General features: G+C 43.1%; 1 protein-coding gene across 1 annotated transcript; it reads right to left on the bottom strand.

The window, feature by feature from the left end:
• Positions 1–1,472: 1,472 nt before the first annotated feature.
• On the bottom strand, positions 1,473–17,767 carry EIF3B (eukaryotic translation initiation factor 3 subunit B). Its single transcript, XM_017813614.1, has 19 exons — positions 17,275–17,767; positions 13,936–14,128; positions 12,778–12,897; positions 12,621–12,678; positions 11,869–11,997; positions 10,691–10,848; positions 9,932–10,063; positions 9,766–9,832; positions 9,170–9,216; positions 8,151–8,361; positions 7,541–7,613; positions 6,951–7,073; positions 6,364–6,442; positions 5,388–5,526; positions 4,812–4,937; positions 4,258–4,335; positions 3,683–3,791; positions 3,109–3,226; positions 1,473–2,056 (listed from the first exon to the last, which is right to left on the bottom strand). The coding sequence occupies exons 1-18, from the start codon at positions 17,765–17,767 to the stop codon at positions 3,123–3,125; spliced, it is 2,439 nt and encodes an 812-aa protein (XP_017669103.1). The 3' UTR covers positions 1,473–2,056; positions 3,109–3,122.
• Between the last annotated feature and the right edge of the window lie 4,524 nt (positions 17,768–22,291).

Here is a 22,291-nt window from a genome sequence, read left to right on the forward strand (position 1 = left end):
CTTCATTACTTTGAAAACAGTCAGGAATAAAACACCAGGAATAAAACTTCATTGCATGGATACAGGGGGAAAAAACCTTTCAGCTCAATTTGTGACTTAGAAAATGGTTGAGAAGTCATCTCATCACAACGAAAGGGTAATAAAAATGATTCCTGCTATGTAAGTTCAAGCCACCATTCTTGAGGGAGATGAGACACTGGAACAAGTTGCCCAGAGTAATTCAGGTGGATGTCCCATCCCTGGAAGTTTTCCAGGCCAGGTTGGAGCTTGGAGCAGCCTGGTCAAGTGGAAGGTGCCCCTGCCCACAGCAGGGGGGTGGAACTGGATGATCTTTAAGGTCCTCTTCAAGCCAAGTCATTCTATTATCACAAGAGATCTTTGATGTGTTGGAAGTTCTTCCTCATTGTTTTTCTACAAAGTCTTCTAGAAAGTTTTTTTCCAGTCAAGTTGAGAAACGAGCTTGGGAAATACTGTGGACAAAACTTTTAATCAACTATATGTTTTATATGGATTATGAATGAACAAATGCAAAACACTGGAAACTAATACAGACTTCTGGAAAAACAACACTCGCTGGTTAAAGAGTGAACTATTGAAACTAGGTCACTACCATGATTATGGAAAAATCATTTTGAAAAGTTCCTGGTGAAGGGGTCATGGGATTTAACCAAGGGATTTGTGCATTTGCTATCACAGCAAGCTCACCTAAGGACAAAAAAAAAGTGAGTGCTGAAAACACCCCTGAACCAGAGCTGCCTGCAGCTGACTGGGTCTGCCCTGTGCCCAGAGGGTGCTGTCTGCTTCCCACACTGCCATACAAGTGAGCTCAGGGTTTAGGAAGTCAGTCAAGAGGGATGACCTTAGCAACTTCCCAGGCCAGTCCAGGAGAGGAGACAGGAATATCCTCATTCTCCTCCTGCCCTTCCTAGGGCAAGGAGCAGGCCAATCTCTAACTGCTCTGACAATATCCAGGAAAGAATTTCTACTCATAAACACAAATACAGAGAAGCTGCTGCACCACCTTTAGGTACAGTTTTCCTCACTGAGCACAGAGACCTTTGGAAATGAAACCAGGTACTGTAACAGGGAGTACAAGGCGTGTGCATACAGAGCACTGCTCTGGAAGTTTGCAAGGCTTAAGAATAAGACAGACTAACCCAGTAATTCCTGAGGCTTTTATCAGTTTGCAAACAGTTCCAGAAATCCAGTCATTTTCTAGTCACTCCACTAGAGTGAACAGGTCAACTTGACACCTGTACCACAATTGTAAAATGTGGTACCAATGAGCTGTACCACATTGTAAAAAACAAACCAACCACAACACAAAGCTGGAAGAGCCATGAGGAACTAAGATAAAGAAATCCAAAAGAACCATATAGTCATTACAGCAAACACACTCTTATTACTGTGGGTGTGTTTGACTTTGATCACTCAGGGAAAGATTCCCTACAAACCACGCGTAGCCAGCCTGGTTTTAGTATAGGTCTGCTTTTATTTCCATATTCAGCTCTTTGAGGGAGAGGCATCCTTTCACAATCTGAAAGGAGGAGGATATAGCCCACTGTAGTGCTGCTTCAGCACACTAAGACACATCATACGAGAAATGGTTCTGCTGACTTTTCCCCAAACAAAATGAACACCTGTCCATGCCCTCGGGACACGGAAAGAGTCCTGAAACTGGAACATCGTGCGTGTGAGACAGAGGTGCACTGGTGAATCCCACCTCACTGGCAATAGGCAAAAACTGCCAGCTGGTAAGGACTGCACAGGGGTCAGGAAGTAAATACTGGTAGTAGTGGATTTAAAAAGAAAAAAAATAATAATCAAACCCTAAAAAAAAAAAAATAAAAATAAAGAATAAAGATTTAAAAGCAGCGCCTTTCCAGTATCTCACTGCAGCAGGCAGCAAGACTTAAAGGCACTACAATGTGTCAGAATGGAGAAAATCTGGTGCATCCACCCTTCCAGAGTGCAAGAATATGGATAAAGAATTCCAAAGTTGATATAGGCTTTCGGAAAATGAACAAACTTCTTTTCAGCACAAGATCTGGTGGTGCTGCAGAAAAGGAAAGAAGAGGTGAGTTAGTTACTGTGCTTTTATACCAACAGCTCAACCTCTGCCAGCTGGTGAAAGACTACATCAGCTTGTGTTTCACCTCTTCCTGAACTCATGTTTGTTTAAATCCATACACTAAGCAGCTTCTCTCTCTCTCTCTTCCATAAAAAGATTTCCCATGTAAGGGACACGGATAAGCCAGATCCAAATATATTCGAAGGCATCAAGGCTATTAAATTTTCTACAACTCCAAGAGGTACATGTTTCACTTGAGCTCCTTAAGATATCTGGAGGCTAAAGAGCTACAGGGTGACTTACAGCTGCAAAAGGCACATTTCCAGTCTCCCCTTCCTCTTCCTTAAGTGAGATCCTACACATGCCTTCACTAGCAAAGTAATTTTTCTCCTCAATTCAACATTAAGCTCCCTAAAGGACATTTCCTACAAGGGGTTGAAAGTAGCCTCCATTTTCAAGATTAAATATATAATATGAATTCACAAAAAGCAACTGGGAAAAGCCCTGGATTAAATAAAAGATTTCAGCAAGAAGCCATGACAGACAGTACACAAAAACCTGCTACCATCTGAATTCTAGACGACTTCTCTAGAAAACAATGGCTGAGTTCACTCAAAATTTTATCAGCCCACAGTCAACTTGCTGTATAATACACAGTATTTAAATGTTGTCAGGTCTTGAACTAACACGTAAACCTTTCAAAAGGCAAAATTCCTATCTCATACCAACTACAATTCCTCCTACTGACAGAACTTACAGTGTCTGCAAAACACTGTGTTCAGAGGTTGACCCTGACTGTTGCGGGTTTGATATCTCTGGCAAAACAGGACATAGAGAGTATTCTGCTCAGTACAACTCATAAAGCTGACTGTCTGCAATTAGTTCTCTAAAAGCTTTTGACCCCTCTAACCACAGAGAAAACAAACCATCTTAAAGAACAATACACCCATGCAATAGTCTCTCTCAAGCAAATTATCCAATCTATATCAACAGTTGACTGAAAAAGTTTCTCTCTACTGAGAGTTATGTTATCTTACCACAGTTTTATTAATTACTCTGGTTCTGCAAGGGTAATAATTTCTTCATTGATAAAAAATTCCACAGTCTCCTCCTCCCAGTCATCAACATTGCTGTCCAGCTCATCTGTGTCTACCCCTGCAATGGAAAAAAATATTAACACTGAATACATCAAACAAGGCAGCAATGGAAAGATTTGATGCTGTTGGCAGAAAAAGTCCTTAAACCAGCAGTGAAAAATGGAAGTATTTGGTGCTTTAACTCATAACAAATACACGCTAAATTTACTGAATGATAATCAAGGCATTATGTCTTCCACTACAGGGCTTCTGGGGATTTTCTGGTTAAATGCAACATCCAAATCTCTTCACAGTTTTATCCCAAGGTCAAGCCAATACTTTCCCCGCCCGCCCTTAAATCCTGTCACGATTCAGAATAAAAAAGTACAAATAACCTTCAGAGAACAAGGGACTCGCTTTAGCAGGAAACAGAGGGAGAGGAGAAGTGGATGAACCCCCAGGACAAGGTATTTATTCAGTGAGAAGCAGCAGTTAACCAGCAGCAGGGCCTTCCCAAGCCCTGTCCACGGCTCACCTCCGCGGAGCTCCAGGCGCTCGTTCCGCTGCTCCATGTACAGCTCTTGTGCCATCTTGCGGTACTTCCTGAACTCCTCCATCATCGTCCGCCTCCTCTCCACCAACTCCTGCACAGGCAGGAACAGGTTGTTAAACCTCCCCAGTAAATCAAACCCACATGCAACATGTGTGCTAGCAAGTCAAACCTTCTTCTCACACACACACTTCCTATTGACTTGAAAGAATAAAGATTCTCTTCTGTAATCAAAAAGCTGTTTTGGCGAGTTCTTTTCTTGTGACTGGAAGAGCTTTTCTTAATTTAAAGACTAATGAAGCAACACACTAAGAACTCCAAAATATTACCACCTTTGCTTAATGAGGTACACAAGTCCCTCTCCAGACTCATTACTGAGTTTAACCTGACAGTTCAGCAGCATCTCTCTGAACTACCTATTGAACCCACTCTAACCATCTGGACTCAAATGAACACAGATGGTTGTTATAAAATAAATGTAACTTGCACTTCAGTGTTACAAAATAACTAAGGACAGGTTACAAGAGTTTCATCTACATTATATTCCAAAAGTATCTTGCCTTTGAAGCTTTGGACTGGCTCAGGCGATCCTTCTGCTCAAATATCTTGGAGTATTTCTTCAGGTCCTTCTTAATTTGCTGTAAAACAGATAATTTTATTTCAATTAAAGTATCAAGACTAGCAATCACACCCATCATCTTTTCTAAGAATTCCTCTGGTAGGCCTAAGCAGGCTATGCTTTTTTGAAAAACATCTCCCTGCAAGGCAATTTCCCTTCACTACAATTTTGTTTGTTTTTCCTGCCATACAGATTGTGTAAATTCTTCTGTACACATGCAACCAGTGAGGTCTGGACAGCTAAATACAATTTTAGTATTATTTATAACCTTCCACTGTACCCTAACTCTAAGAACAACTGGTAACCATTTCTATTTTGAGCTTAAAATACAGTTAATATTTACAGCCATTCCCAGAAGTGAGGTCTCGTACAGAAATATGTTTGTTCACACATTCAGGGCAAAAGGCAGTTGCATAGCAAGCCTCATCCTTAAGAAGGAGAAACCAAGTATGCTTATACACCAAATCAATGTCAGCACAAAGTGGAATACACTACCTTTATCTGATCCTCACTGAGCAGGGTAGCTGGTCGTGGTCTCCAGAGCAGCTGACAGAACCTGTCTTTATTGTTTTTCTGAAGCAGACGGCCTTGGAAGGTCCATAACCAATATGCATTGTCCACCTGGAAGAGGAGTGCACCAGCTCAGCCAAGGTAAGCTACAACTTCACACTGTAGTCCTCACTCCATCAGCACGATCAGTCAAGAGAACTGGAATGTGCTTTTGTTAGTGCCTTCCCTGCACAAGCCAAAATCCTCAGCAAAATATTTGTTCCACTGAATCTTTTCAATAAGTTACCTTCTGGAGATTACAACAGTTTGAAATTTAGTCAATCCTCTGTCATATTCTAAAGTCTCAGATACTGTTATTTGTACAGGAGAGGATTACAGTGCAGTGGCTGGAAGCATGCAAAAGCAATGACACGTGCAATAAATCCTGCTGTTCCATGTGGACCACCAGGAGACTGAGTTTTAAACTGCTAAAGACATAGTGAAAATTCAGAAAAAGGACACTCAGTTTAGACTCATGAACTGCCCTTCCAGAACTTATTCCGGATAAAAAGGCATCAGTACCTTGTGGCTCCACCAAGACACAGAAGTCACGATGTATCTGCCCGTAGGATCCCATTCCACGTCCGAGGCCGTGTAGTGTTCCGCGATGTTCATCATGGTGCAGTCGGACGTATCAACAAATGCTAAGGCACCATTCATGCTGCAAAGACAAAAGAGGACAGATTGTTTTACACACTAATGTAGCCTGGTCATTTTTTTAAAGCATTTCACAAGCTGCATCCCTAAAACTCCTCAGTACAAAGATAAATTTCCACCGCAACCAAGAGACAGGTTCTGTGGCTAGGAAATAACGTGATGAATAAAAACAAGACTCCAATTAAGAGTGACACTTTTGTTTCTATGTTCAGTGACCTTTCAGATTATAAATAAAATGGCTTAAAGTCAGAGTGAAAACATACTCCAGGCAAGTCAAAATCAAAGCTTAAAAATCATGTGCTTAGTCATATTTTAGCAGTGACGAAGAGATTAAAGAAAAAAAAAGAATTCTAAGATGAACACAGTGCTCATCTCAAAGCATGTGAAGGCAAATATTACTCAACTGGTTAATAAAAATAATTTTTGATTGCTCTGAAGTGAAGCTCCTGGTAACTCTTTTACAAAATAGCACTGTCATTAACAGGTATTGCCCATGAAGGGGCACAAAGCTACGGCAACAACAAAGAGCCACATGCATGGTGCAAACTAGATTAGCTTAGTCAGTATTTAACAGCTGAAAGGTGTTTCTTAATGTCCACTTTTCTGTTGAAAAAATACATTCTCCATTTGGTGTGGCAAAAAATAGCAAGTGAAAGTTACAAAGGACTAAGCTATATCATGAAGTTGCACCTCTGCTCTTCCTTTGCTCTTGCAAAGCTGTATCAGGATTACACAGTAATCCACATTCACAGTAACACCAAACACTTCTTGGTGAGATACTCTAGCTCTCTTCCTCCTTAAAATGGAAGTGGTGATGTTCAGCAGCCTCTGAAATACTCACCTTCTGAGGCCAGCCAACACTACAAATTGCCCTTGGGGACTCCAGAATATCGTGTTCGCCTGCTGTTTGTCAAACGTTTCTGAAAAAAAGCAGATAAATTCAGAAAGAGATCTCAATCCAACACCATCAGTTATCTTACAAGCACATCAACCCCACTGATTCCTCAAAAGTCATTTGTCAACTCTGCAAGCAAGTCCTAACAACAGTCCTTAGCTCTTCACTTCTACAGACAAAACACAGTAGCATCAGGATATCCAAAGCTGGCAGATAAAAGAGATCAGAAGACCCCAACACATCCTTGGGAATAAATTTTATCTAAAGTGAGCCAAATCTGTGCTATTGCCTCACATGAGCTCCCTAAAGCCACAAAACTTATTCTGACTCATAGGCCTTTTAATCCCAGGCACTGGGCTTACTCTGGTAACAGTTCAGTTGTCACCAGGAAGTTAATTTCTGGAATGCAGTGTCAGACACAGCAGCAAGTCCCACACTACCCACTACAGACAGCCACTATTTTGAGTTCACTGCATCTGTTGCCATGCAAAATGCTTAGTACCTGCACTTTCACTTGTTTCTCGGTCACTTACTTATGAGTTCTATTTTCCCGTTGTTTTTAACGTGGTAGAAGGAAACTGAAATTCGTGGAGTTTCTCCATGCAACACAGCAAATTTGCTTCCATTTGGCTCCCAAGCAAAAGCTATGATGCTTTCTGTAAAAAAAGGAGTTAAAACTCTGTCAAAGGACAATACAAACCTCTGGTTTCAAGCAGTTACCAAAGAAAATCGAAATGCTTAAAGAGAGGGAACCCTTCAGACTTTGCCATACAGACTCTCTTTTAAAACACAGGTTGATAAGGCAATGGCAGGGAGTTATGGGAAGTGTTTCCAACTATAGCTCCAAAGTCCTCCATCTTCTACAAAATACAGTCATTATTATATTAATATATCATTGCTAAGACATTTTCAGTTTTGTAATTTTTCAAGTCAGTCACAAGCCCCAATAGCAACAGAAGTTTTGATTTCTCATTTTTACAGGAAATGTCCTGCACATTTAATAATTTAGTTCCAAAGAGTTAATTCCCTAATTATGTCAAATGCTGACAGGAATTTCTAAGAAACACAGAAGTGTCCATACAAGAGAGGTAAAGCTCAAAAGTAAGGAAATACGTGGCATTACCTTTCATTTCTACCACATCCACTGGCACCTGTTTCTCTCTCATGCGGAATATTTCAAAGTTGGTCACTACTCCCTGTAAAGGCCAAAATCAGCTTTTTATCCAGCACAAAAAGAGCAGAGTAAATAATTTTATCACTAGGCATAGAAGGACAACTACACAATTAGCCTGTCATAATAAGAGTCAAGGTTTGTTCCTTTAATGAGAGCAGATATATGCCTCCTTACCAAACACAATGCAAATTTCTCTGTTCTGATAAAGAATAACTTAATAATTGTACAAAAGCATTTGTTGCTTTTCAGACTGTTATGAAACTTAATTAGGACAGATAAACATATGGCACATTGTGCTGCATGAACAGCTGCTTAACTGTGAGCAGGAAAACAGGTGAGGCACAGAGCTCTCACCCAAGTCCAAGAGGCCACTAAAGTCAAAGCAAATCCTGGATACAATCACTACACAGATTTTCCTCTTTGCTTCAAATTCAAATGGAAAAAAAAAAAAAAAGAAAAATAGCTTTTGCATGATACAGTTTACATTGTCTATATTAAATACAGTACTGTCAGCATGAGATACAACCAAATTTTACCAATAAAATCAGAATCCACCTACCTGTGTGCCTTTGGGAGTCCTGTCTACCTTCACACACAGGTAGTCCCCGTTCTTCTGCCAGTGCAGTTTACAATCTACTACGTTGAACAAATTCCGCACACGAATTTCTTGTCTAGAAGGCAGCTGCATCAAAGTCACTCTTGCTGGGATGTCTTTGTCCTCAGGCACCCAGAAAGCAATTATGTTACCACCTGGAGACCATGAGAAATCTCTACAGGAACAAAGTTAAAAATAGGCCATTTTAATTTTTAGTTAAGAGATACAACAAGGAGAAACCATTTTCTCTCATTGTATCTGAATGTTGCAGACAAATATCAACTCTCAATATAAAAGGCAATAACTGAGGGCAACTTAATAACCTTACATATAACAACACCAAAACAAATTTTTAAACTGCTATTTAAATTTGCTATATCACCAGTGTCATCAGGACAGTACATTTTACTGAAAAGCAGAGGTGACACACAGAGGAACCACCAAAGATCTAAAAACAAGCTGATTAAACCAATGAGCCAAAAAAAAAAAAAAACCAAAACCAACCCTATTAAATTACCCTGGTGAGAATCTTCTTGCACCTGGGTACACTTAATTTTCTTGTTGCTTCACAGAGAAGTACTTCAAAAACTCTCACAGGAGTCAGTGTCTCCTGTGCAGAGAAGCACAAGCCAGGCAGTACACAGCACACTGCTCTAAGCCAGCACACCAACCCCATTAGGGAGATATTCCCTAACAAACTGCATTCCAGTCTGCTTTGGTAGACAAGGAACAGGACTCCCAAGCTAGACCCTGGATTAAGCAGTTCCACAGAGCATTTCATAGCACAGAAGCTGTCAACTGTGTTCACTGATGAATGGAGAGTTTCCCATTTCTTTTTCCCAGTTTGTCTAATTTAACCACCTCAGCATAGAAGGCCTTTTGCTCTAGTCAACAGTCTAAAGATTGCTCTCGCCATAACAAAGCCACAGAAAAAAAGATGACAATTAAAGAGAGCAGTCATGTTTACAAAGGAATAGACTCACCTTATCCCATTGATTTTCAAGCTCTTTTTGTCCAACAAACCCATAGACTAAAAGAGGAGAGAAGGACAAATTTTCAAGTTAGTAGCATTCTTATACATACACATATACCTTCTACTCTCATCACTAGACCACAGAAACTAGGAAATTCTGCAGCTTTCAGAGCTCCTGCATCACTATTTTTTATTATAAACATATGCAACCACAATCACAAACAAAATTAAAATTGTTGTAGATAATTAGTAGGTACAGCAGCTTGAATGATAAAGAAAAAGCAAAACAGAATAGATTAGGCTGCAATTTATAGTGCTTTTTGGGTACTTCGGTACTCACCTGCTACTGAGAGCTGGGAGGAATCACATAACCTTGATCCTACTGATTCTTATAAGTAGTATATTGAGCTGTCTAATCCTTCTAGATATGTGGTGTGAAATTTACTGTCACACTCAGCTAAAGTTTTTCACCCAGCAAAGAACAAGACAAGAGCAAACTGATTTCTTCCCTCTAAGCCCAGCTCTAAAGTGCATTACTGAAAACCATAGGAAAGACTGACATTGTAATGCAAGAAGCATTATAAAAAAAAAAAAGGAAGAACTTACAGGTGTTTCATAGATGCTGAGGGTATCTGAAGTCATTCGAGCAAAGAATTTACCATCATGACTCCATCTAAGCAAAAAAGAAAAATAATATTAATTTGGAACTGCCTTTTTAATAAAGGAAGTCTGGGACTACAACTCTCTACTCTAATTCTGCATCTCAACCTACTTAAAAATAGGCCAGTGAGCTGAGTTTTCACAGTGGAATCCTCGCTTCTTTTGGCCAGTCAGAATATCCCAGATGATGATGGCCTGAGGGTCATCCTGCGTGTCCATCAAAGGGCTGAAGGTCACTAAATACCTACAAAAGAAATAATTAATTTCAAAATTGGAACTTCATCCGGTATGTCAGTACCATAAGGCTTTCATCCAAGTAATATTTAAGTACCATGCACTTGCAAACAGCAGTTTCTCTAACGGGATTTTTCAGAGAGGAGGGAAAAATAGGAACAGCACGACAAAGGAGGAGAAAGCTTCCAAGACACAGTATTTCCCTGGCATCCTTCTGGGTGAAAAGACTCCAGATTTATGTGCAAGTCTTTCCATGTTCATGTTACAAGGAAGGGGAACTCATCAAATACACTGTTACCTAATAGATAGCTTTGACACAAGAACTTCATTGGTTTTGAACCAAACATGAATCTATTGACCTTATCCAACCCAAACTACAGGTTTGCAAAACTTCTCCATTTAAAGATAGATAACCTCTCTTTAGTACAATAAAGCATAAAACCTAACTGCTTCCAAATATCTTACTTGAACACTATCAACAGAAGATGCATCTCAGCCCTGGAATTATTTTAGCCTTCTCTCAAGAGCTCTTTAATGTTAAAGAAGGCTTAAGGAATTCGTTTCAGCACTACAGATTTGGAGGATGCTACTAATGCCTCATGCTTTTGATCCCTTAGCCCAATGCCATGCTCCATACCTTTCACAAGGTGAGAAGTCAATAAGCTGCACTCCTTGGTGACTAAACCTCTGAATCTGCTTGAACTTCTCTCCACCCCACAGTGCAATGCCTCTCTGGTGGAACGTGGCCAAGTAGGTACCTTTTGGGGACCAACGCACGTAGGTCTCTGTCCACCTCTGATTGAAAAAAAAAAAAAATACACACAAAGGTTTAATTTCATGTTGTATCCCCAAAAAAAGGGAAAGAATCAGTGCTTGCAGCATCACATTTTGAAAATCCATTTACTAAGTGAAGATCTTAGAATTCGTGATACCTTGGACCAGCTGTGGAGTTTAATTTCACGCACATAAGGTATGGGTACTTATTCTTCAGGTTGAAAACTGTCAGTTGAGACCTTTTCAACTTACTGATCACCAAAAACATATTCCAGGTACAGTGACAACCTTTGTATAATAACAACTAAACCCACCTAACAGGCCTGGGGTTCCTTGTTGTCTTTCAGCCCTGGTAACAACTTTGCTCAGAAGGAAGGGTAAGTATTTCAAGTTTCTTAACAACACAGCTCTTGACCTTCAGCTAAGTTAGACAGGTTTCAGCAATACAGAGCACAGCCAGTGACCACAGTGATGAGCAAATATTCTCACCATCCCAAAGCCAACTTCTTTCTACTGTAATGCACAACGGTTATTAAGGAAAATGCTGCTGGGTCCTAACAGTTCCCAGCAAGTCAAGTGCCTGCAGCAGACAGGCAGACTAACTCTCCCTTTTATATGCCATTACCAAACCAGCTATTCCTCTTTAACACCTCTGTAGTCAGCACAAAAGCAAGAAGTCATCTGAAGCAGCAAACATAGGCACACATTCAGCTCTAATGACTAGTGCTCCTCAAACTCTGACTTTGCATTTCAGGTCTTTCTGAATCACCTGTAACAGAGAGATGAAGAAAACTAATGGGCATCATGGACCAGTTAAAAAAAACAAACACCACCACAAACTCCAGAAGTTCACTCCACATTTCTTTTACCTAAGCAGCTAAGTCTAATCCTAAATGATGTGGTTTCACCACTCTTCACAAGGAAAAGTATTTCAGCAATGGGAAAAAGATTTTTTTCTTAATTAAAACGCTGCAATGTCATAATATGAAGGAAGGAGACTGACAGTGTATCTGCCATGTACAGCACTTCCAGGACACTCACTGCTCTGTCCTCAATTTGAACAGGTTCCTTGATGTCATTCCAAAAAATGGAGGTCCGGTCTCCTGACTCAAAGATGACACTGTACTGATCCCTACAATCAGGATCTTCCAACCAGTATCGGAGATTCCCCTAAGAAAAACAGAAGCAAGAAGATTATTAGTGAGTCAAAGGCTAAGACAAGTTCCCCAAATTAGTATCTACCTGGCAGGGGGAAGTTGGTCTCACCAGAGTGTGCAGCTTTGGGGTCTTACCACTGCAAGCATGTTTCTGAAGTGAAATTAAAGAACTCCAACTAAGGCTAAGAGAGCACATCATGAACAGGTGGACCTTCAAGGTGGTCTGATGATGTTTAATGTTTCTTGTGTAAAATATCTTATTGGGTTTGTTGTTAATTTTATTTTTTTTAAACCCTATCCCTTCCACCAGACCATTTACAAAGTTACTGGTAACAAACACCAAAGTTTGCCTCAAACAACTAAAAATACAAAAAGATGCTTTTGAAAATCTATTTTTAAATTATTTGTGCAAAACTATTATTTACTCTTAAGCTTTACACTATGTGCAACTACTGAGCAGAACCACAAAGTTCTTCCTGTCACTTTATGACAGTGAAAACTAAGGAACAGGAGCATGTGATTCCTACTGCTACTTATAACACTATGAACACATCGTTTCTATTTTCATATGGACACTCCAGCAATGAAGCAACCATTTAGTATTATGCTGAATATTCTTTTCCAGAAATTCCTTACCAAATCCTTAAATGGCTGTTTCTCAGGGATTTCCCATTCATCACTGATTGTCATGTACCTGAAAGAGCAATTAGGCTGGTTACACTCCACACAGGCACTCTTGATCAGAAATCCCAAATCTACAGATACCCACAATGGCTGCAATGGCTGCACTCACTTATCAAAGTCTGTGAAAAGGTTGACTCTGAAGGTGTGCTGCTTATCCAGTTTGTATCCATCTGCGTTCTTCACAGCATCCACTGCGTGAGATGGAGACATGTACTCCAGAAAGATGTACCTACAGGGAAGGAAGACCAAAGCAGGAAGACCTTGTTGACTACAGAACCAGCTCATAATAATGGGGATAAATTAAGAATTCAGTACAGAGCATCTACAAAATAACTTCTTGTCTTTTCCCTAGCCAATTAGGGTCAAAGGCAATTAATCTCCATTTTGGCCACAGGCACACATGCACTTTTTAGCTCTATTGGCCTGACCTCAATTAATCAGATATCCTTTCTGAATGGGCCAGAGTCAGTGATGAATGCAAATTCAACACAACAAAGGACAACAATGAGAGCCAGGAACAGGCAAGTTAAGTCTGCAGCTCTCCCCAGCTGAATGACACATCATGTTTAGGAGCTGTAACTGTTGCTGTCACAGGCACAGCAAAGCACCACTCTTGTTTCAATTACACAACTCAGCTTCCTTCTGGCCACTGATCCAACCCAGCTGGTAGCCCAGCAGACTTAAAACTAACAGTATCCTGAACAGCATCAGACATTGCCTCAAAGAGAGGCACGAACACAGAAGCTGAATAGTTTTCTCATCCTTCTCACACTGACCTCATAGAACCAACAACCTATCCACTCCACAAAACTCACTTTTTTTATGCCTTCCAAACTATGTATTCCTCCAATACTCAGCAATATATGCTACATATACTGACAGCCTATTTTGCATTACTTAGTACATTTGCTGCTACTAAGTTTTTAACTCAAGTGGACCTTTAACTCATTGATCAGCCAGAGCAGAAATTTAACAAAAAACCACTCATGAAGTACTGCACAGAAATCTGTCTTCCAAACCCAGTTAAACTGTTTCCATAATTAATTCCTGCCATGCTCCACATTGGAGCTATTAAGCTTCTCAGCTCCCTCATACACTTGTCTGTCACTGAGATGAGATGTCAGGATTGTACAGACTAAGGTAGAAGCAGGTGAAAATAATGACTATGAGGTCATCATAAAAACTGGCCATAAAGTATTTACACCAATAATCAAGGCAAAGTCAGAGCTGTGCTTCAATCCTGTTAGTTGGAGTTACCATGACTTACCCTTTTGTTTTCCCATCTGCTTCTGGATAAAACTCATTGATAATTTTACCGAACTTGGAAAATATTTTGTGGATGACATTCTTCAGTTTCTCAAGTCGGTCTGGCCCAACCTGGGGAACGTTATCCACGACAATCACCGAGTCTATCCCATCTGCTTCCTGGGGCTGATCTTTCAGTATATCACCGAGCAGTTCTGCAAAGACAGCACACACAGGAAACTAAGGCACCCGTCTGCAACGTGCAGGAGGAAGACAAAGATGGAAAGAATAGTGAGAGGAACAGAACAGAACGGCTCCAAATCTGAGGAAATTTAAAGAATTATTTAAGAAACTTGGCAGTGGATGAACATTCTATCAGAGAAACCACTGAAGGGAACACACAACACTCCAACAGCACTTTCTACCTCAGTGACGTGATTACGTGGCTTTGTGACAAATTTCAAGCTGCCAACTCTTGAAGTCTGTTAAAGAAATACCTTACATTGTGATCATCAACACCTGCACTATTACCTTTTTTTTCAGGAGATGGAACTGGCTCACAAAGTCCTCAAAACTGACAACAGCACAGACAACTGTAAGATTTATTACCCAAACTCTGCTTAGTCCCCTTGCTCGACTTATAATCAGATGACTTTGAGGGGAAAAAAAAAAGTACCATGTACCTCCCTCCTGAATTACACAAGTTTTAGCCTAATTCAAAACTATCTGCCATACTGGAAGCTCTGCATGTCTCAGCATCACTATAATTAAGAACTCGCACTCCTTCTAAACCTTTAATTAAACACAAAAATAAAGGTCTAGGACAAGACACTTAAAGCCATATTTAAGCCTTCAGTGCAGACACAACACACACCTTTTCACACTGTGGATATTCTTCAATTATATAAATTCCTGAATATCTGCAATAAGTTTCATGTGAAAACCACTATAAAATACAAGACCACACACAAAATAAGTTCATGCCACTATACTTTTGAATTTGAACAAAGATAAAACTTGGAAACTCAAAACTATATATGGCATTCACAGACAAGGGAAAAAAATCCAAGCACAGGTAGAAATATTTAAAATATGAGAACAAACTAAAAAGGGTGTTGGATACACTGATATTTTGAAGACATTTTTATAGATTTTTGGGAATTCTACAAATTATTCTGCCCAGAAACACCACTGGAAAGATCTCTAGCAGTGAAGAAATACGAGAAATGTGCTCACTTTGAACTACCAGAAAACCTTTGCTTTCTATAACTTTAACCTTCAACAGGTTATTACACATGATGCTTTGCACTGATCTGAGGCTTCACAAATGTTTAGGCCATTACCACCAAGATTATGTAGTACTCACAGAATGTTGTTGTTCGTAGCATTTATTACTCAAAAAGATGCTCTCCATGTGCATGTAGGAACTACAATTAACAATATAAAACACATAAAACGAAAGCATGTCCCACAAGGACATTTCCATAGAAGTCTACAAGATGAAAAAAAGGAAAAAAAAAAAAAACAAACCAAAACACAAAAGGATGATTTTAAGGCTCCATTAGTCATTTTTTCACAACCACTTCTCACAAAAGACTTTGTAGCCCTTCAGACAAGCCAAGGAATGCGTGTTAAGATTCCTGTGCAAGAATGCAACACCCTGTCTTGAATCAAAACTGTAACAGAGTGAAAACAAATTCCTACACTGTGCCCTTCCTCTGCCTTAAATTCAAAATTGTGAACAAAGGAATCTTCAAAGGGTAAGAAGCTGGTTTAGCCAGCTCTTATTGCACCCAGAAGGGAAGCAGGGTGTGGTGGGTACATGGCTATCTTCAGCTGGCAGTATTTTAAGGACCACTGTCATTATCTGAGCTAAAGCTTCATTGCACCTAAGTGGTTGTCCAACACACCCCCTTCTCCTGCTTTAACTCGGGTCAGCTGTTCTGCCCTGCCACCACCACTCTGGGGAGAAAAGCTGAAGGAATGGATCTGAGATGGTCAGTCCCAAAGCTGGGCCACCTCACAGGTGTTCCTGAAGATGGATGTTATCCTGAGCCTTGATCAGTGACACTGATGGGCTGCCTTTCTCCTTGGGGAGGCATCAGGATAAGGGGGAAAGAATAAGGAAACTCATGAAGTAACACACAGATGGGAGAGCCAGACCAGCAAAACTGACTAAACTTAAACACTGTAATTCAGCCACTAACACTGGATTATTCATACAGCTGAGAAGTTAGCCAAATTAATTAACAAATAAAACAGGTGAGGATGGAAAATATGCCCAGTTTCTGAAGAAAGAACTGAACATAACAATCTGAGATGTAGACCAAGTGTATCAAGCAAACACTTAACCAAACAAAAAGAATCCAAGCCAAAGTCTCTTTAAGGAACAAATGTACAAGTTCAAAGAGCAATACAACTACTATACTGAGAACAGCAAACACTTTCTTAATCTAAGATATTTGGCTGCTATTTTATTAAGCTAAACACAGGCCTGGAACACTAGGAGGCAGATGTATCACCTGTATTCCACCAATTTAATAACTGACTGATTTACAGTCACGTGCTTTAGAAACATTTTTCTAGTTCTGATACGTGTAACGGACCCAAAACATGCAGGAGGCACGTACATGAGTGCCTACAACAGCACATACGCTGAACAAATATTAGCCAAATAAGTGCTTTTGCTAATTAAAAACTAAGACAATTTAACGAGAAAAATTTATCAGAAAACCAGCAAAATAGAGTTCTAATTCCTGTATGCTGAAATCAGGTATTTCCTTGATTGTCTGTGCAGTTACACAACAGCTTTGCCATTTTAAGGCAGGCAATATTCAATACTTTTAAAAGAGCCTGGGTTGGAATTTTCCACTGCAAGAAACAACTTTTCCCTATTTCCTTGTCACAAACTACCTATGTCACATCTTCATGAACAGCAACTCTTCCGAAACCAGTGCTATTTACCTACAGATTTCACTCTGGATGCATGGAAAAAAACCCCGAGAACGATGAAAACCCAGTTTGCAACCACCGCGTCAACCATTTAAAACTTCTGGTTTTACAGCTGAGTTCAACTAATGGAGGCAAAGGGAAGGGGCACGAGTTGACGATTCCCCTCTTTGAGAGGAGCCCAGAGACTGATACCTGAAGTTTAACAGTAGATTTTCAAACACCTTTAACAGCATATTTTAGAACAACACGTGTTCTAACGCGATGCAGACCGTGCTGGGTACCACCAGCATCCCCAGGGGTCGGGGCAGAGCGTTCCCAGCCCGGGCTCACCCGGCCCCCCACGGGCTCCCCCAGCTCCGGGCAGGGCCGGGGTCCCCGGAGCGCCCCCGCGGCCCCTCCCGCCCCGCACCTTCGTCGCTGATGTCGTCCACGAAGTCCTCGGGGTCGCTGAAGGAAATCTCGTCCTCGGGCTCGGCGGGGGCGGCGGGCGCGGCCTCCCCGTTCTGCTGCGCCGCGCTGGGCTCGGCCTGGGCCGGCGGCGGCTGCTCGGGCTGGGGCTCCGCCGCGGGCTCGGCTCCGGCCTGGGGCTCGGCCTCGGGCTCGGGCTCGGCCTTGGCGGGGCTCTCCCGGCCCGACGGCGGCTTCGGCTCCGCCGGCGGCTGCTCCTGCTCGGGCTCCTCGGCGGGCGGCGGCGGCTCGGGGGGCCCCGGCGGCGCCTCGGACTCGCCTCCATCATCATTATCCTCCTCCTCCTCTTCTTCCTCCTCCTCCTCCTGCTGCTCCTGCTGCTGCGGCGGCGGCTCCGCCGGCGGCGCGGGCGCGTCCGTGTGCTCGGGGTCCTCGGCGGGGCCCTGCGCGCCGGGCGGCGCGGCGGCAGCCGGGCTCTCCTCGGTGTCCTGCATGGGGGTCGGCGGCGGGCGCGGTGCCCGGTGCGGTGCCTGGTGCTCGGTGCGGTGCCCGGTGCTCGGTGCCGGTGCCCGGTCGGTCGGAGTGGGGGGGTGCGGGGCGGCTCCTACGGCCGGGCCATGTGCGCCAGGCCCAGCGGCCCGCGCGCGCCGGCGCCTACCAACCCGCGCGGGGTGGGAGGGGGGAGATCCTTGTCCCCGCCTCGGCTCCCGCCCAGTACCACGGCCACCACTACGGCTGTCTTCTCCCTGCTTCGTGCACAGGAGAGTCTGGACACTTTGCTACCCTTATTTTCCTCAGCGAGCGGCGGCTCCCCCTCGTTTTCACCCCACCGCACCTCCGGCGCCCCTATTTCATGCCTGCTGTGGTCGAGCCCAAGATGGCGCTTCCTTCCATTCTACTGGGGTTGGGCCCGGCCGAACCATTTTTCGGGAGGCGCGAGGCGCCGTGAGATTTAACTGGACTGGCACACAGTGAAACCTCCCTGCGTGTGCGGCCGCTCAGCGGATGCCGCTGCTCAGCGCTGCGCAGGCGGTGACAGGCGAGCGCACTGGCGCGAAACACTCTCCGTCTCCCCCCTGCAAACCGTCCGCCATGGGCTCGCCCGAAGGCTGGCGGGGCGCGCGCGCGGGCGCTACCAAGCTGGTGCGGAGAGGGGAGGGGCGGGGCGCTGCACGGACACCGCCGCGTTTGTGCCGGGGCGCGGCGAGCGCGGGAGGCCAGCGCCCACCCCCGCGGCGGCGGGCCCCCGTGGTACTGCCCGGCGGCAGCGCCACATCAGCCGGGCGCGATGGCGGCGGTGGGGGCTGAGGGGGCACGTCTTCACACACCGCCTTCCAGCGCTCTATTAATCCCTACCAGACCTTTGTGGGGTTAAAATAATATTTTCCGTGAGGTTAAAGGTGAGGGGGGCCATGCCCTGGCACCGCTGCACGCCCCGGTTAGCGCGAGAGGCCTTCAGAGGGGCGGTGACCTCCCTCTGCAGTTGGACACTCAGTAGGGACAGTGATCTGAGGGGTCACAGTGCACAGTCCTGGCGTTTTAGGATGATTTTTAAATGGTTTTAAAACTTGAATTTATCTTTCACACCGGCTACCAACGTGATTGACCATCAGAGAGACCTGGCCCCGCGTTATCAATTAAACCACTGCCTTCTGTCGCGGGCACCTCAAGCTGATGAAAAATACGTAGTGTCACTTTTCTCAGCATGTGTGCTAATACAGTATGTTCAAAGTGGCTAAGGGAACTTGGAATTTACCTTCCTGATATGACAAGTGTAGAGGAAAAAGCTCGAGGAATAGTTCTGTGCCCTTTTAGGAGGTGAACACTTGTGTTTTGAGTAGGACTTTTGGTGGTTTTGTTTTTTTAGCCCAGTGCTTTCAGTTAGATCGTCAAAACAGTAGAAATGCCAGCATTAAAAAAAAAAAAAAAAGGCAACAACAACAACAAAACCACAAACATGAGAAGAGCAGAGCAGGTATTGTACTTGGCATTTTAAATTTAGACCCCGTTGCAGTATCTCTCATGTTTTGGTAAAATCTCGAGGGAAGATGATAGGAAGCAAAGGCGGACAGCCCCGTCGTGTGATTTATCGGGCAGTCACACGGTGGCAGCCGAGCACCACTCACATTCCGTTCGCCGAGCGTGTCCACTCCTTTCTGGAGCCACGGGCAGCACGTATGAATGGAAACGATGACTGGCACTTTGTGCGGCTATTTTTTCCCCTCATTATATCATGGTAGCTGACCAGACTTTGACTCCCCAGTCAGCAGAAGCACCGACACGCTGAAGTGAAGAGAGAATGCTGTTTCCTGCCATCACAACCACATATTTCTCCAAATGTGAGGGAGGAGGTGCTGCCGTTCCATTCATAGTCCCAGCTGGGTCCTCAGTATTCCATGGCTCTCCAGGACTGTGTATGTGGTCTCTGTTCCTTGCATTTCACCACCCCCGCAGTTGTCTGTATTGCTGGAATGTGCAATTTCTGCAATTACCTTTCTTCCTGTTTGCATTTTTCCAGTCACTTTGGTTAAACTCTGGATCTGAACGTTGGATCCTCCTTTCCCTGACTTTGCATAGGCTGTTCTTGGCATTTTCCTGTACTTTTCAGCAACTTCTGATTTATCTGCTCTTCCTTCCTTCCCCTTTTCCTTTCTTCTGTTGAAATTTCCCCTCAGTCCCTGTTTTATCTCACTGCTATTCTTTCTCCTCCAGTCCTCACTCAGCAATCTGAGGGGAAGTGGAACAACTTTTAAAACCAGAGATTTTGGCACTGGCAGCTGAAGCCTGTTCCTTTAAGCATTCCACATGCAAAACTCCCAATCAGTGGGAAATCTGGGGAAGGAAATCTAGCGGGAATGGCTTTTTATAGCACAACCCTCAAACCACCAGCGCCTCATGAATTTCAGTGTGTGCAGGTGATCTGAGAATAGTGGAGCTGACAGCTCTGCTTCCTAAACTGAATTCTGAAGGAGTAAGCAAGCTCTTGTATGAAATTTTGTCTAATACTGACAGGACGTGCCTGGAATGAGGCAGGGCCTCGGGTGGGGACCTGCCTGTGCATTACATTGGTCACTACATTGGGCTGGTTCTGCCCCTCTGCCCTGCTCTGGGGAGACCCCCCTGCAGAGCTGCCTCCAGCTCCGGGTCCCAGCACAGGAAGGACATGGAGCTGTGGGAGTGAGCCCAGAAAAGCCACCAAGATGATCAGAGGGGTGGAGCACCTCTGCTGTGAGGAAAGGCTGAGAGAATTGGAATTGTTCAGACTGGAACCAGGGTGACCTAATTGTAGCCCCTTCCAGTGCCTGAAGGGAGGTACAAGAAGGGTGGAGAGAAATGTTTTACAAAGGCCTGGAGTGACAGGACAAGGGCTTCACACTGACAGAGGGCAGGGTTAGGTTAGATATTAGAGAAAAATTCTTCCCTGTGAGGGTAGTGAGGCCCTGGCACAAGTTGCCCAGAGAAGCTGTGGCTGCCCCATCCCTGGGAATGTTCAAGGCCAGGTTGGACGGGGCTTGGAGCAACCTGGGCTGGTGGAAGGTGTCCCTGCCCATGGCAGGGGGTGGAACTAGAGGATCTTTAAGGTCCCTTCCAACTGAAACCATCCTGTGATTCCGTGATTCTATGACATGTGCCCTTTTTATTTTATTGTTTCTTTGTGCTTGAGGTTTTCCAGAAGCTTTCACTGCAGTTACAGTGAATATAGAAGTGTTCAATGACTTATGTCAAGCAGAGTCTTTCTGGCCCTGTTCAAAAATTATTTCTGCAATTGAATTATTTTTCACAGTATTTTTCTTCAAGACTCCAAAGCAATCTTCAGTTGAGAATGTCTTATTTATACCAAATAAATAGTTATGCTATTAGCTTAAGTACAGACCAATCAAAAATCTATAGCTAAATGAGAACGTGTTGATTCCTCTATTCATTTTCTCAAAAAATGCTATATAGGCGAAAAATCCTGTGGGGCTTAGTTTTCAGAAGTGCTGAGCATGCAAAACTGCTCTGCTGCTGTACAAACATGATTTGAAGGGCCTCTCAGCTCAAATAATGCCGTGCTTTTCTAATTTTATACCCAGCTTTCGTCTGCACCCACGCTCTGGGACTGAGCTGGAACAGCACCGAGGGAGGAGGAGAAGGAGAATCACTCAACTCATTCACATCTTTGTAGCAGCACAGAAAGTTTCAAGGGGGAGCCTTATGGTTGCAATTACACCTGAAATAATTCTCACTTCATAATTTTCTGGTTTAGTTCTCTCTGCATATGGCAGACATGACCATTTATCTTCCCGTGACAAAGAAATATCAGGAACATTAACTAGTGAATGCATCCAATGCTTTGGATATTGAAAATATAAAGCCTTATTATGGATTGGTAATATCTCAATCTGGAGGTCCAGAATCTATACAGATTTTTGCTTCTTTGATGGTGTTTTCAGGAAAACCATATGTGCCTTACATTTCATCAGGGTCAACCATATCATTCCTGACTAATAAACTACAGGAAGTGGGGGGAAAAATCAGTAATAAAATGAGAGGTGCTCATACCTGCAATTTGTATTTTTATGCAGTTTTGGAAAGGGTATTTGCATTTCAAATGCTCATATTTCTGTGCTTTCCTGAATAGGTTTATGTTGATTTTTACCGTATTTACCTGTACTAGTGCATTCCTTCAGGAGCATAGCACAAAATGTACAATGGCGTTTTCTTTGAAAAAACAGTAAATAACTACTTTCAATTTATCATTAAGAATATCTCATAAAAATCCACATGCATCCAAAATATAGAAATATATTGAATGTAGGAAACTTCATTAATTGACTAGATGGCAGCAGAAGTGCCGTGGAGAAAGGGAACTCAGTGAAAGAAAATATGCCAAAATTGTCTGGGAGTAATCAATATGATGAGAGGACATGGTCTTAATCTCACCAGGAAAGGTTTAGGTTGGACATTAGGAGGAATTTCTTCTCAGAAGGGATGATTAGACATTGGAATGGGCTGCCCAGGGAGGTGGTGGAGTCACC

This window comes from Lepidothrix coronata, unplaced genomic scaffold, assembly GCF_001604755.1.
Source record: "Lepidothrix coronata isolate B3197 unplaced genomic scaffold, Lepidothrix_coronata-1.0 Scaffold41, whole genome shotgun sequence".
Classification (NCBI taxonomy): domain Eukaryota; kingdom Metazoa; phylum Chordata; class Aves; order Passeriformes; family Pipridae; genus Lepidothrix; species Lepidothrix coronata.

Excerpts from the sequence above, each read along its gene's own strand:
- EIF3B (XM_017813614.1), bottom strand. The coding sequence starts at position 17,767 with ATGCAGGACACCGAGGAGAGCCCGGCTGCCGCCGCGCCGCCCGGCGCG. Across the intron at positions 9,833-9,931 it reads GCTCACTGGCCTATTTTTAA|ATGGAGTCATGATGGTAAAT; the intron begins GTAGGTTGAGAT and ends TTTTTTGCTTAG. Across the intron at positions 3,792-4,257 it reads GCCAGTCCAAAGCTTCAAAG|GAGTTGGTGGAGAGGAGGCG; the intron begins GCAAGATACTTT and ends CTGCCTGTGCAG.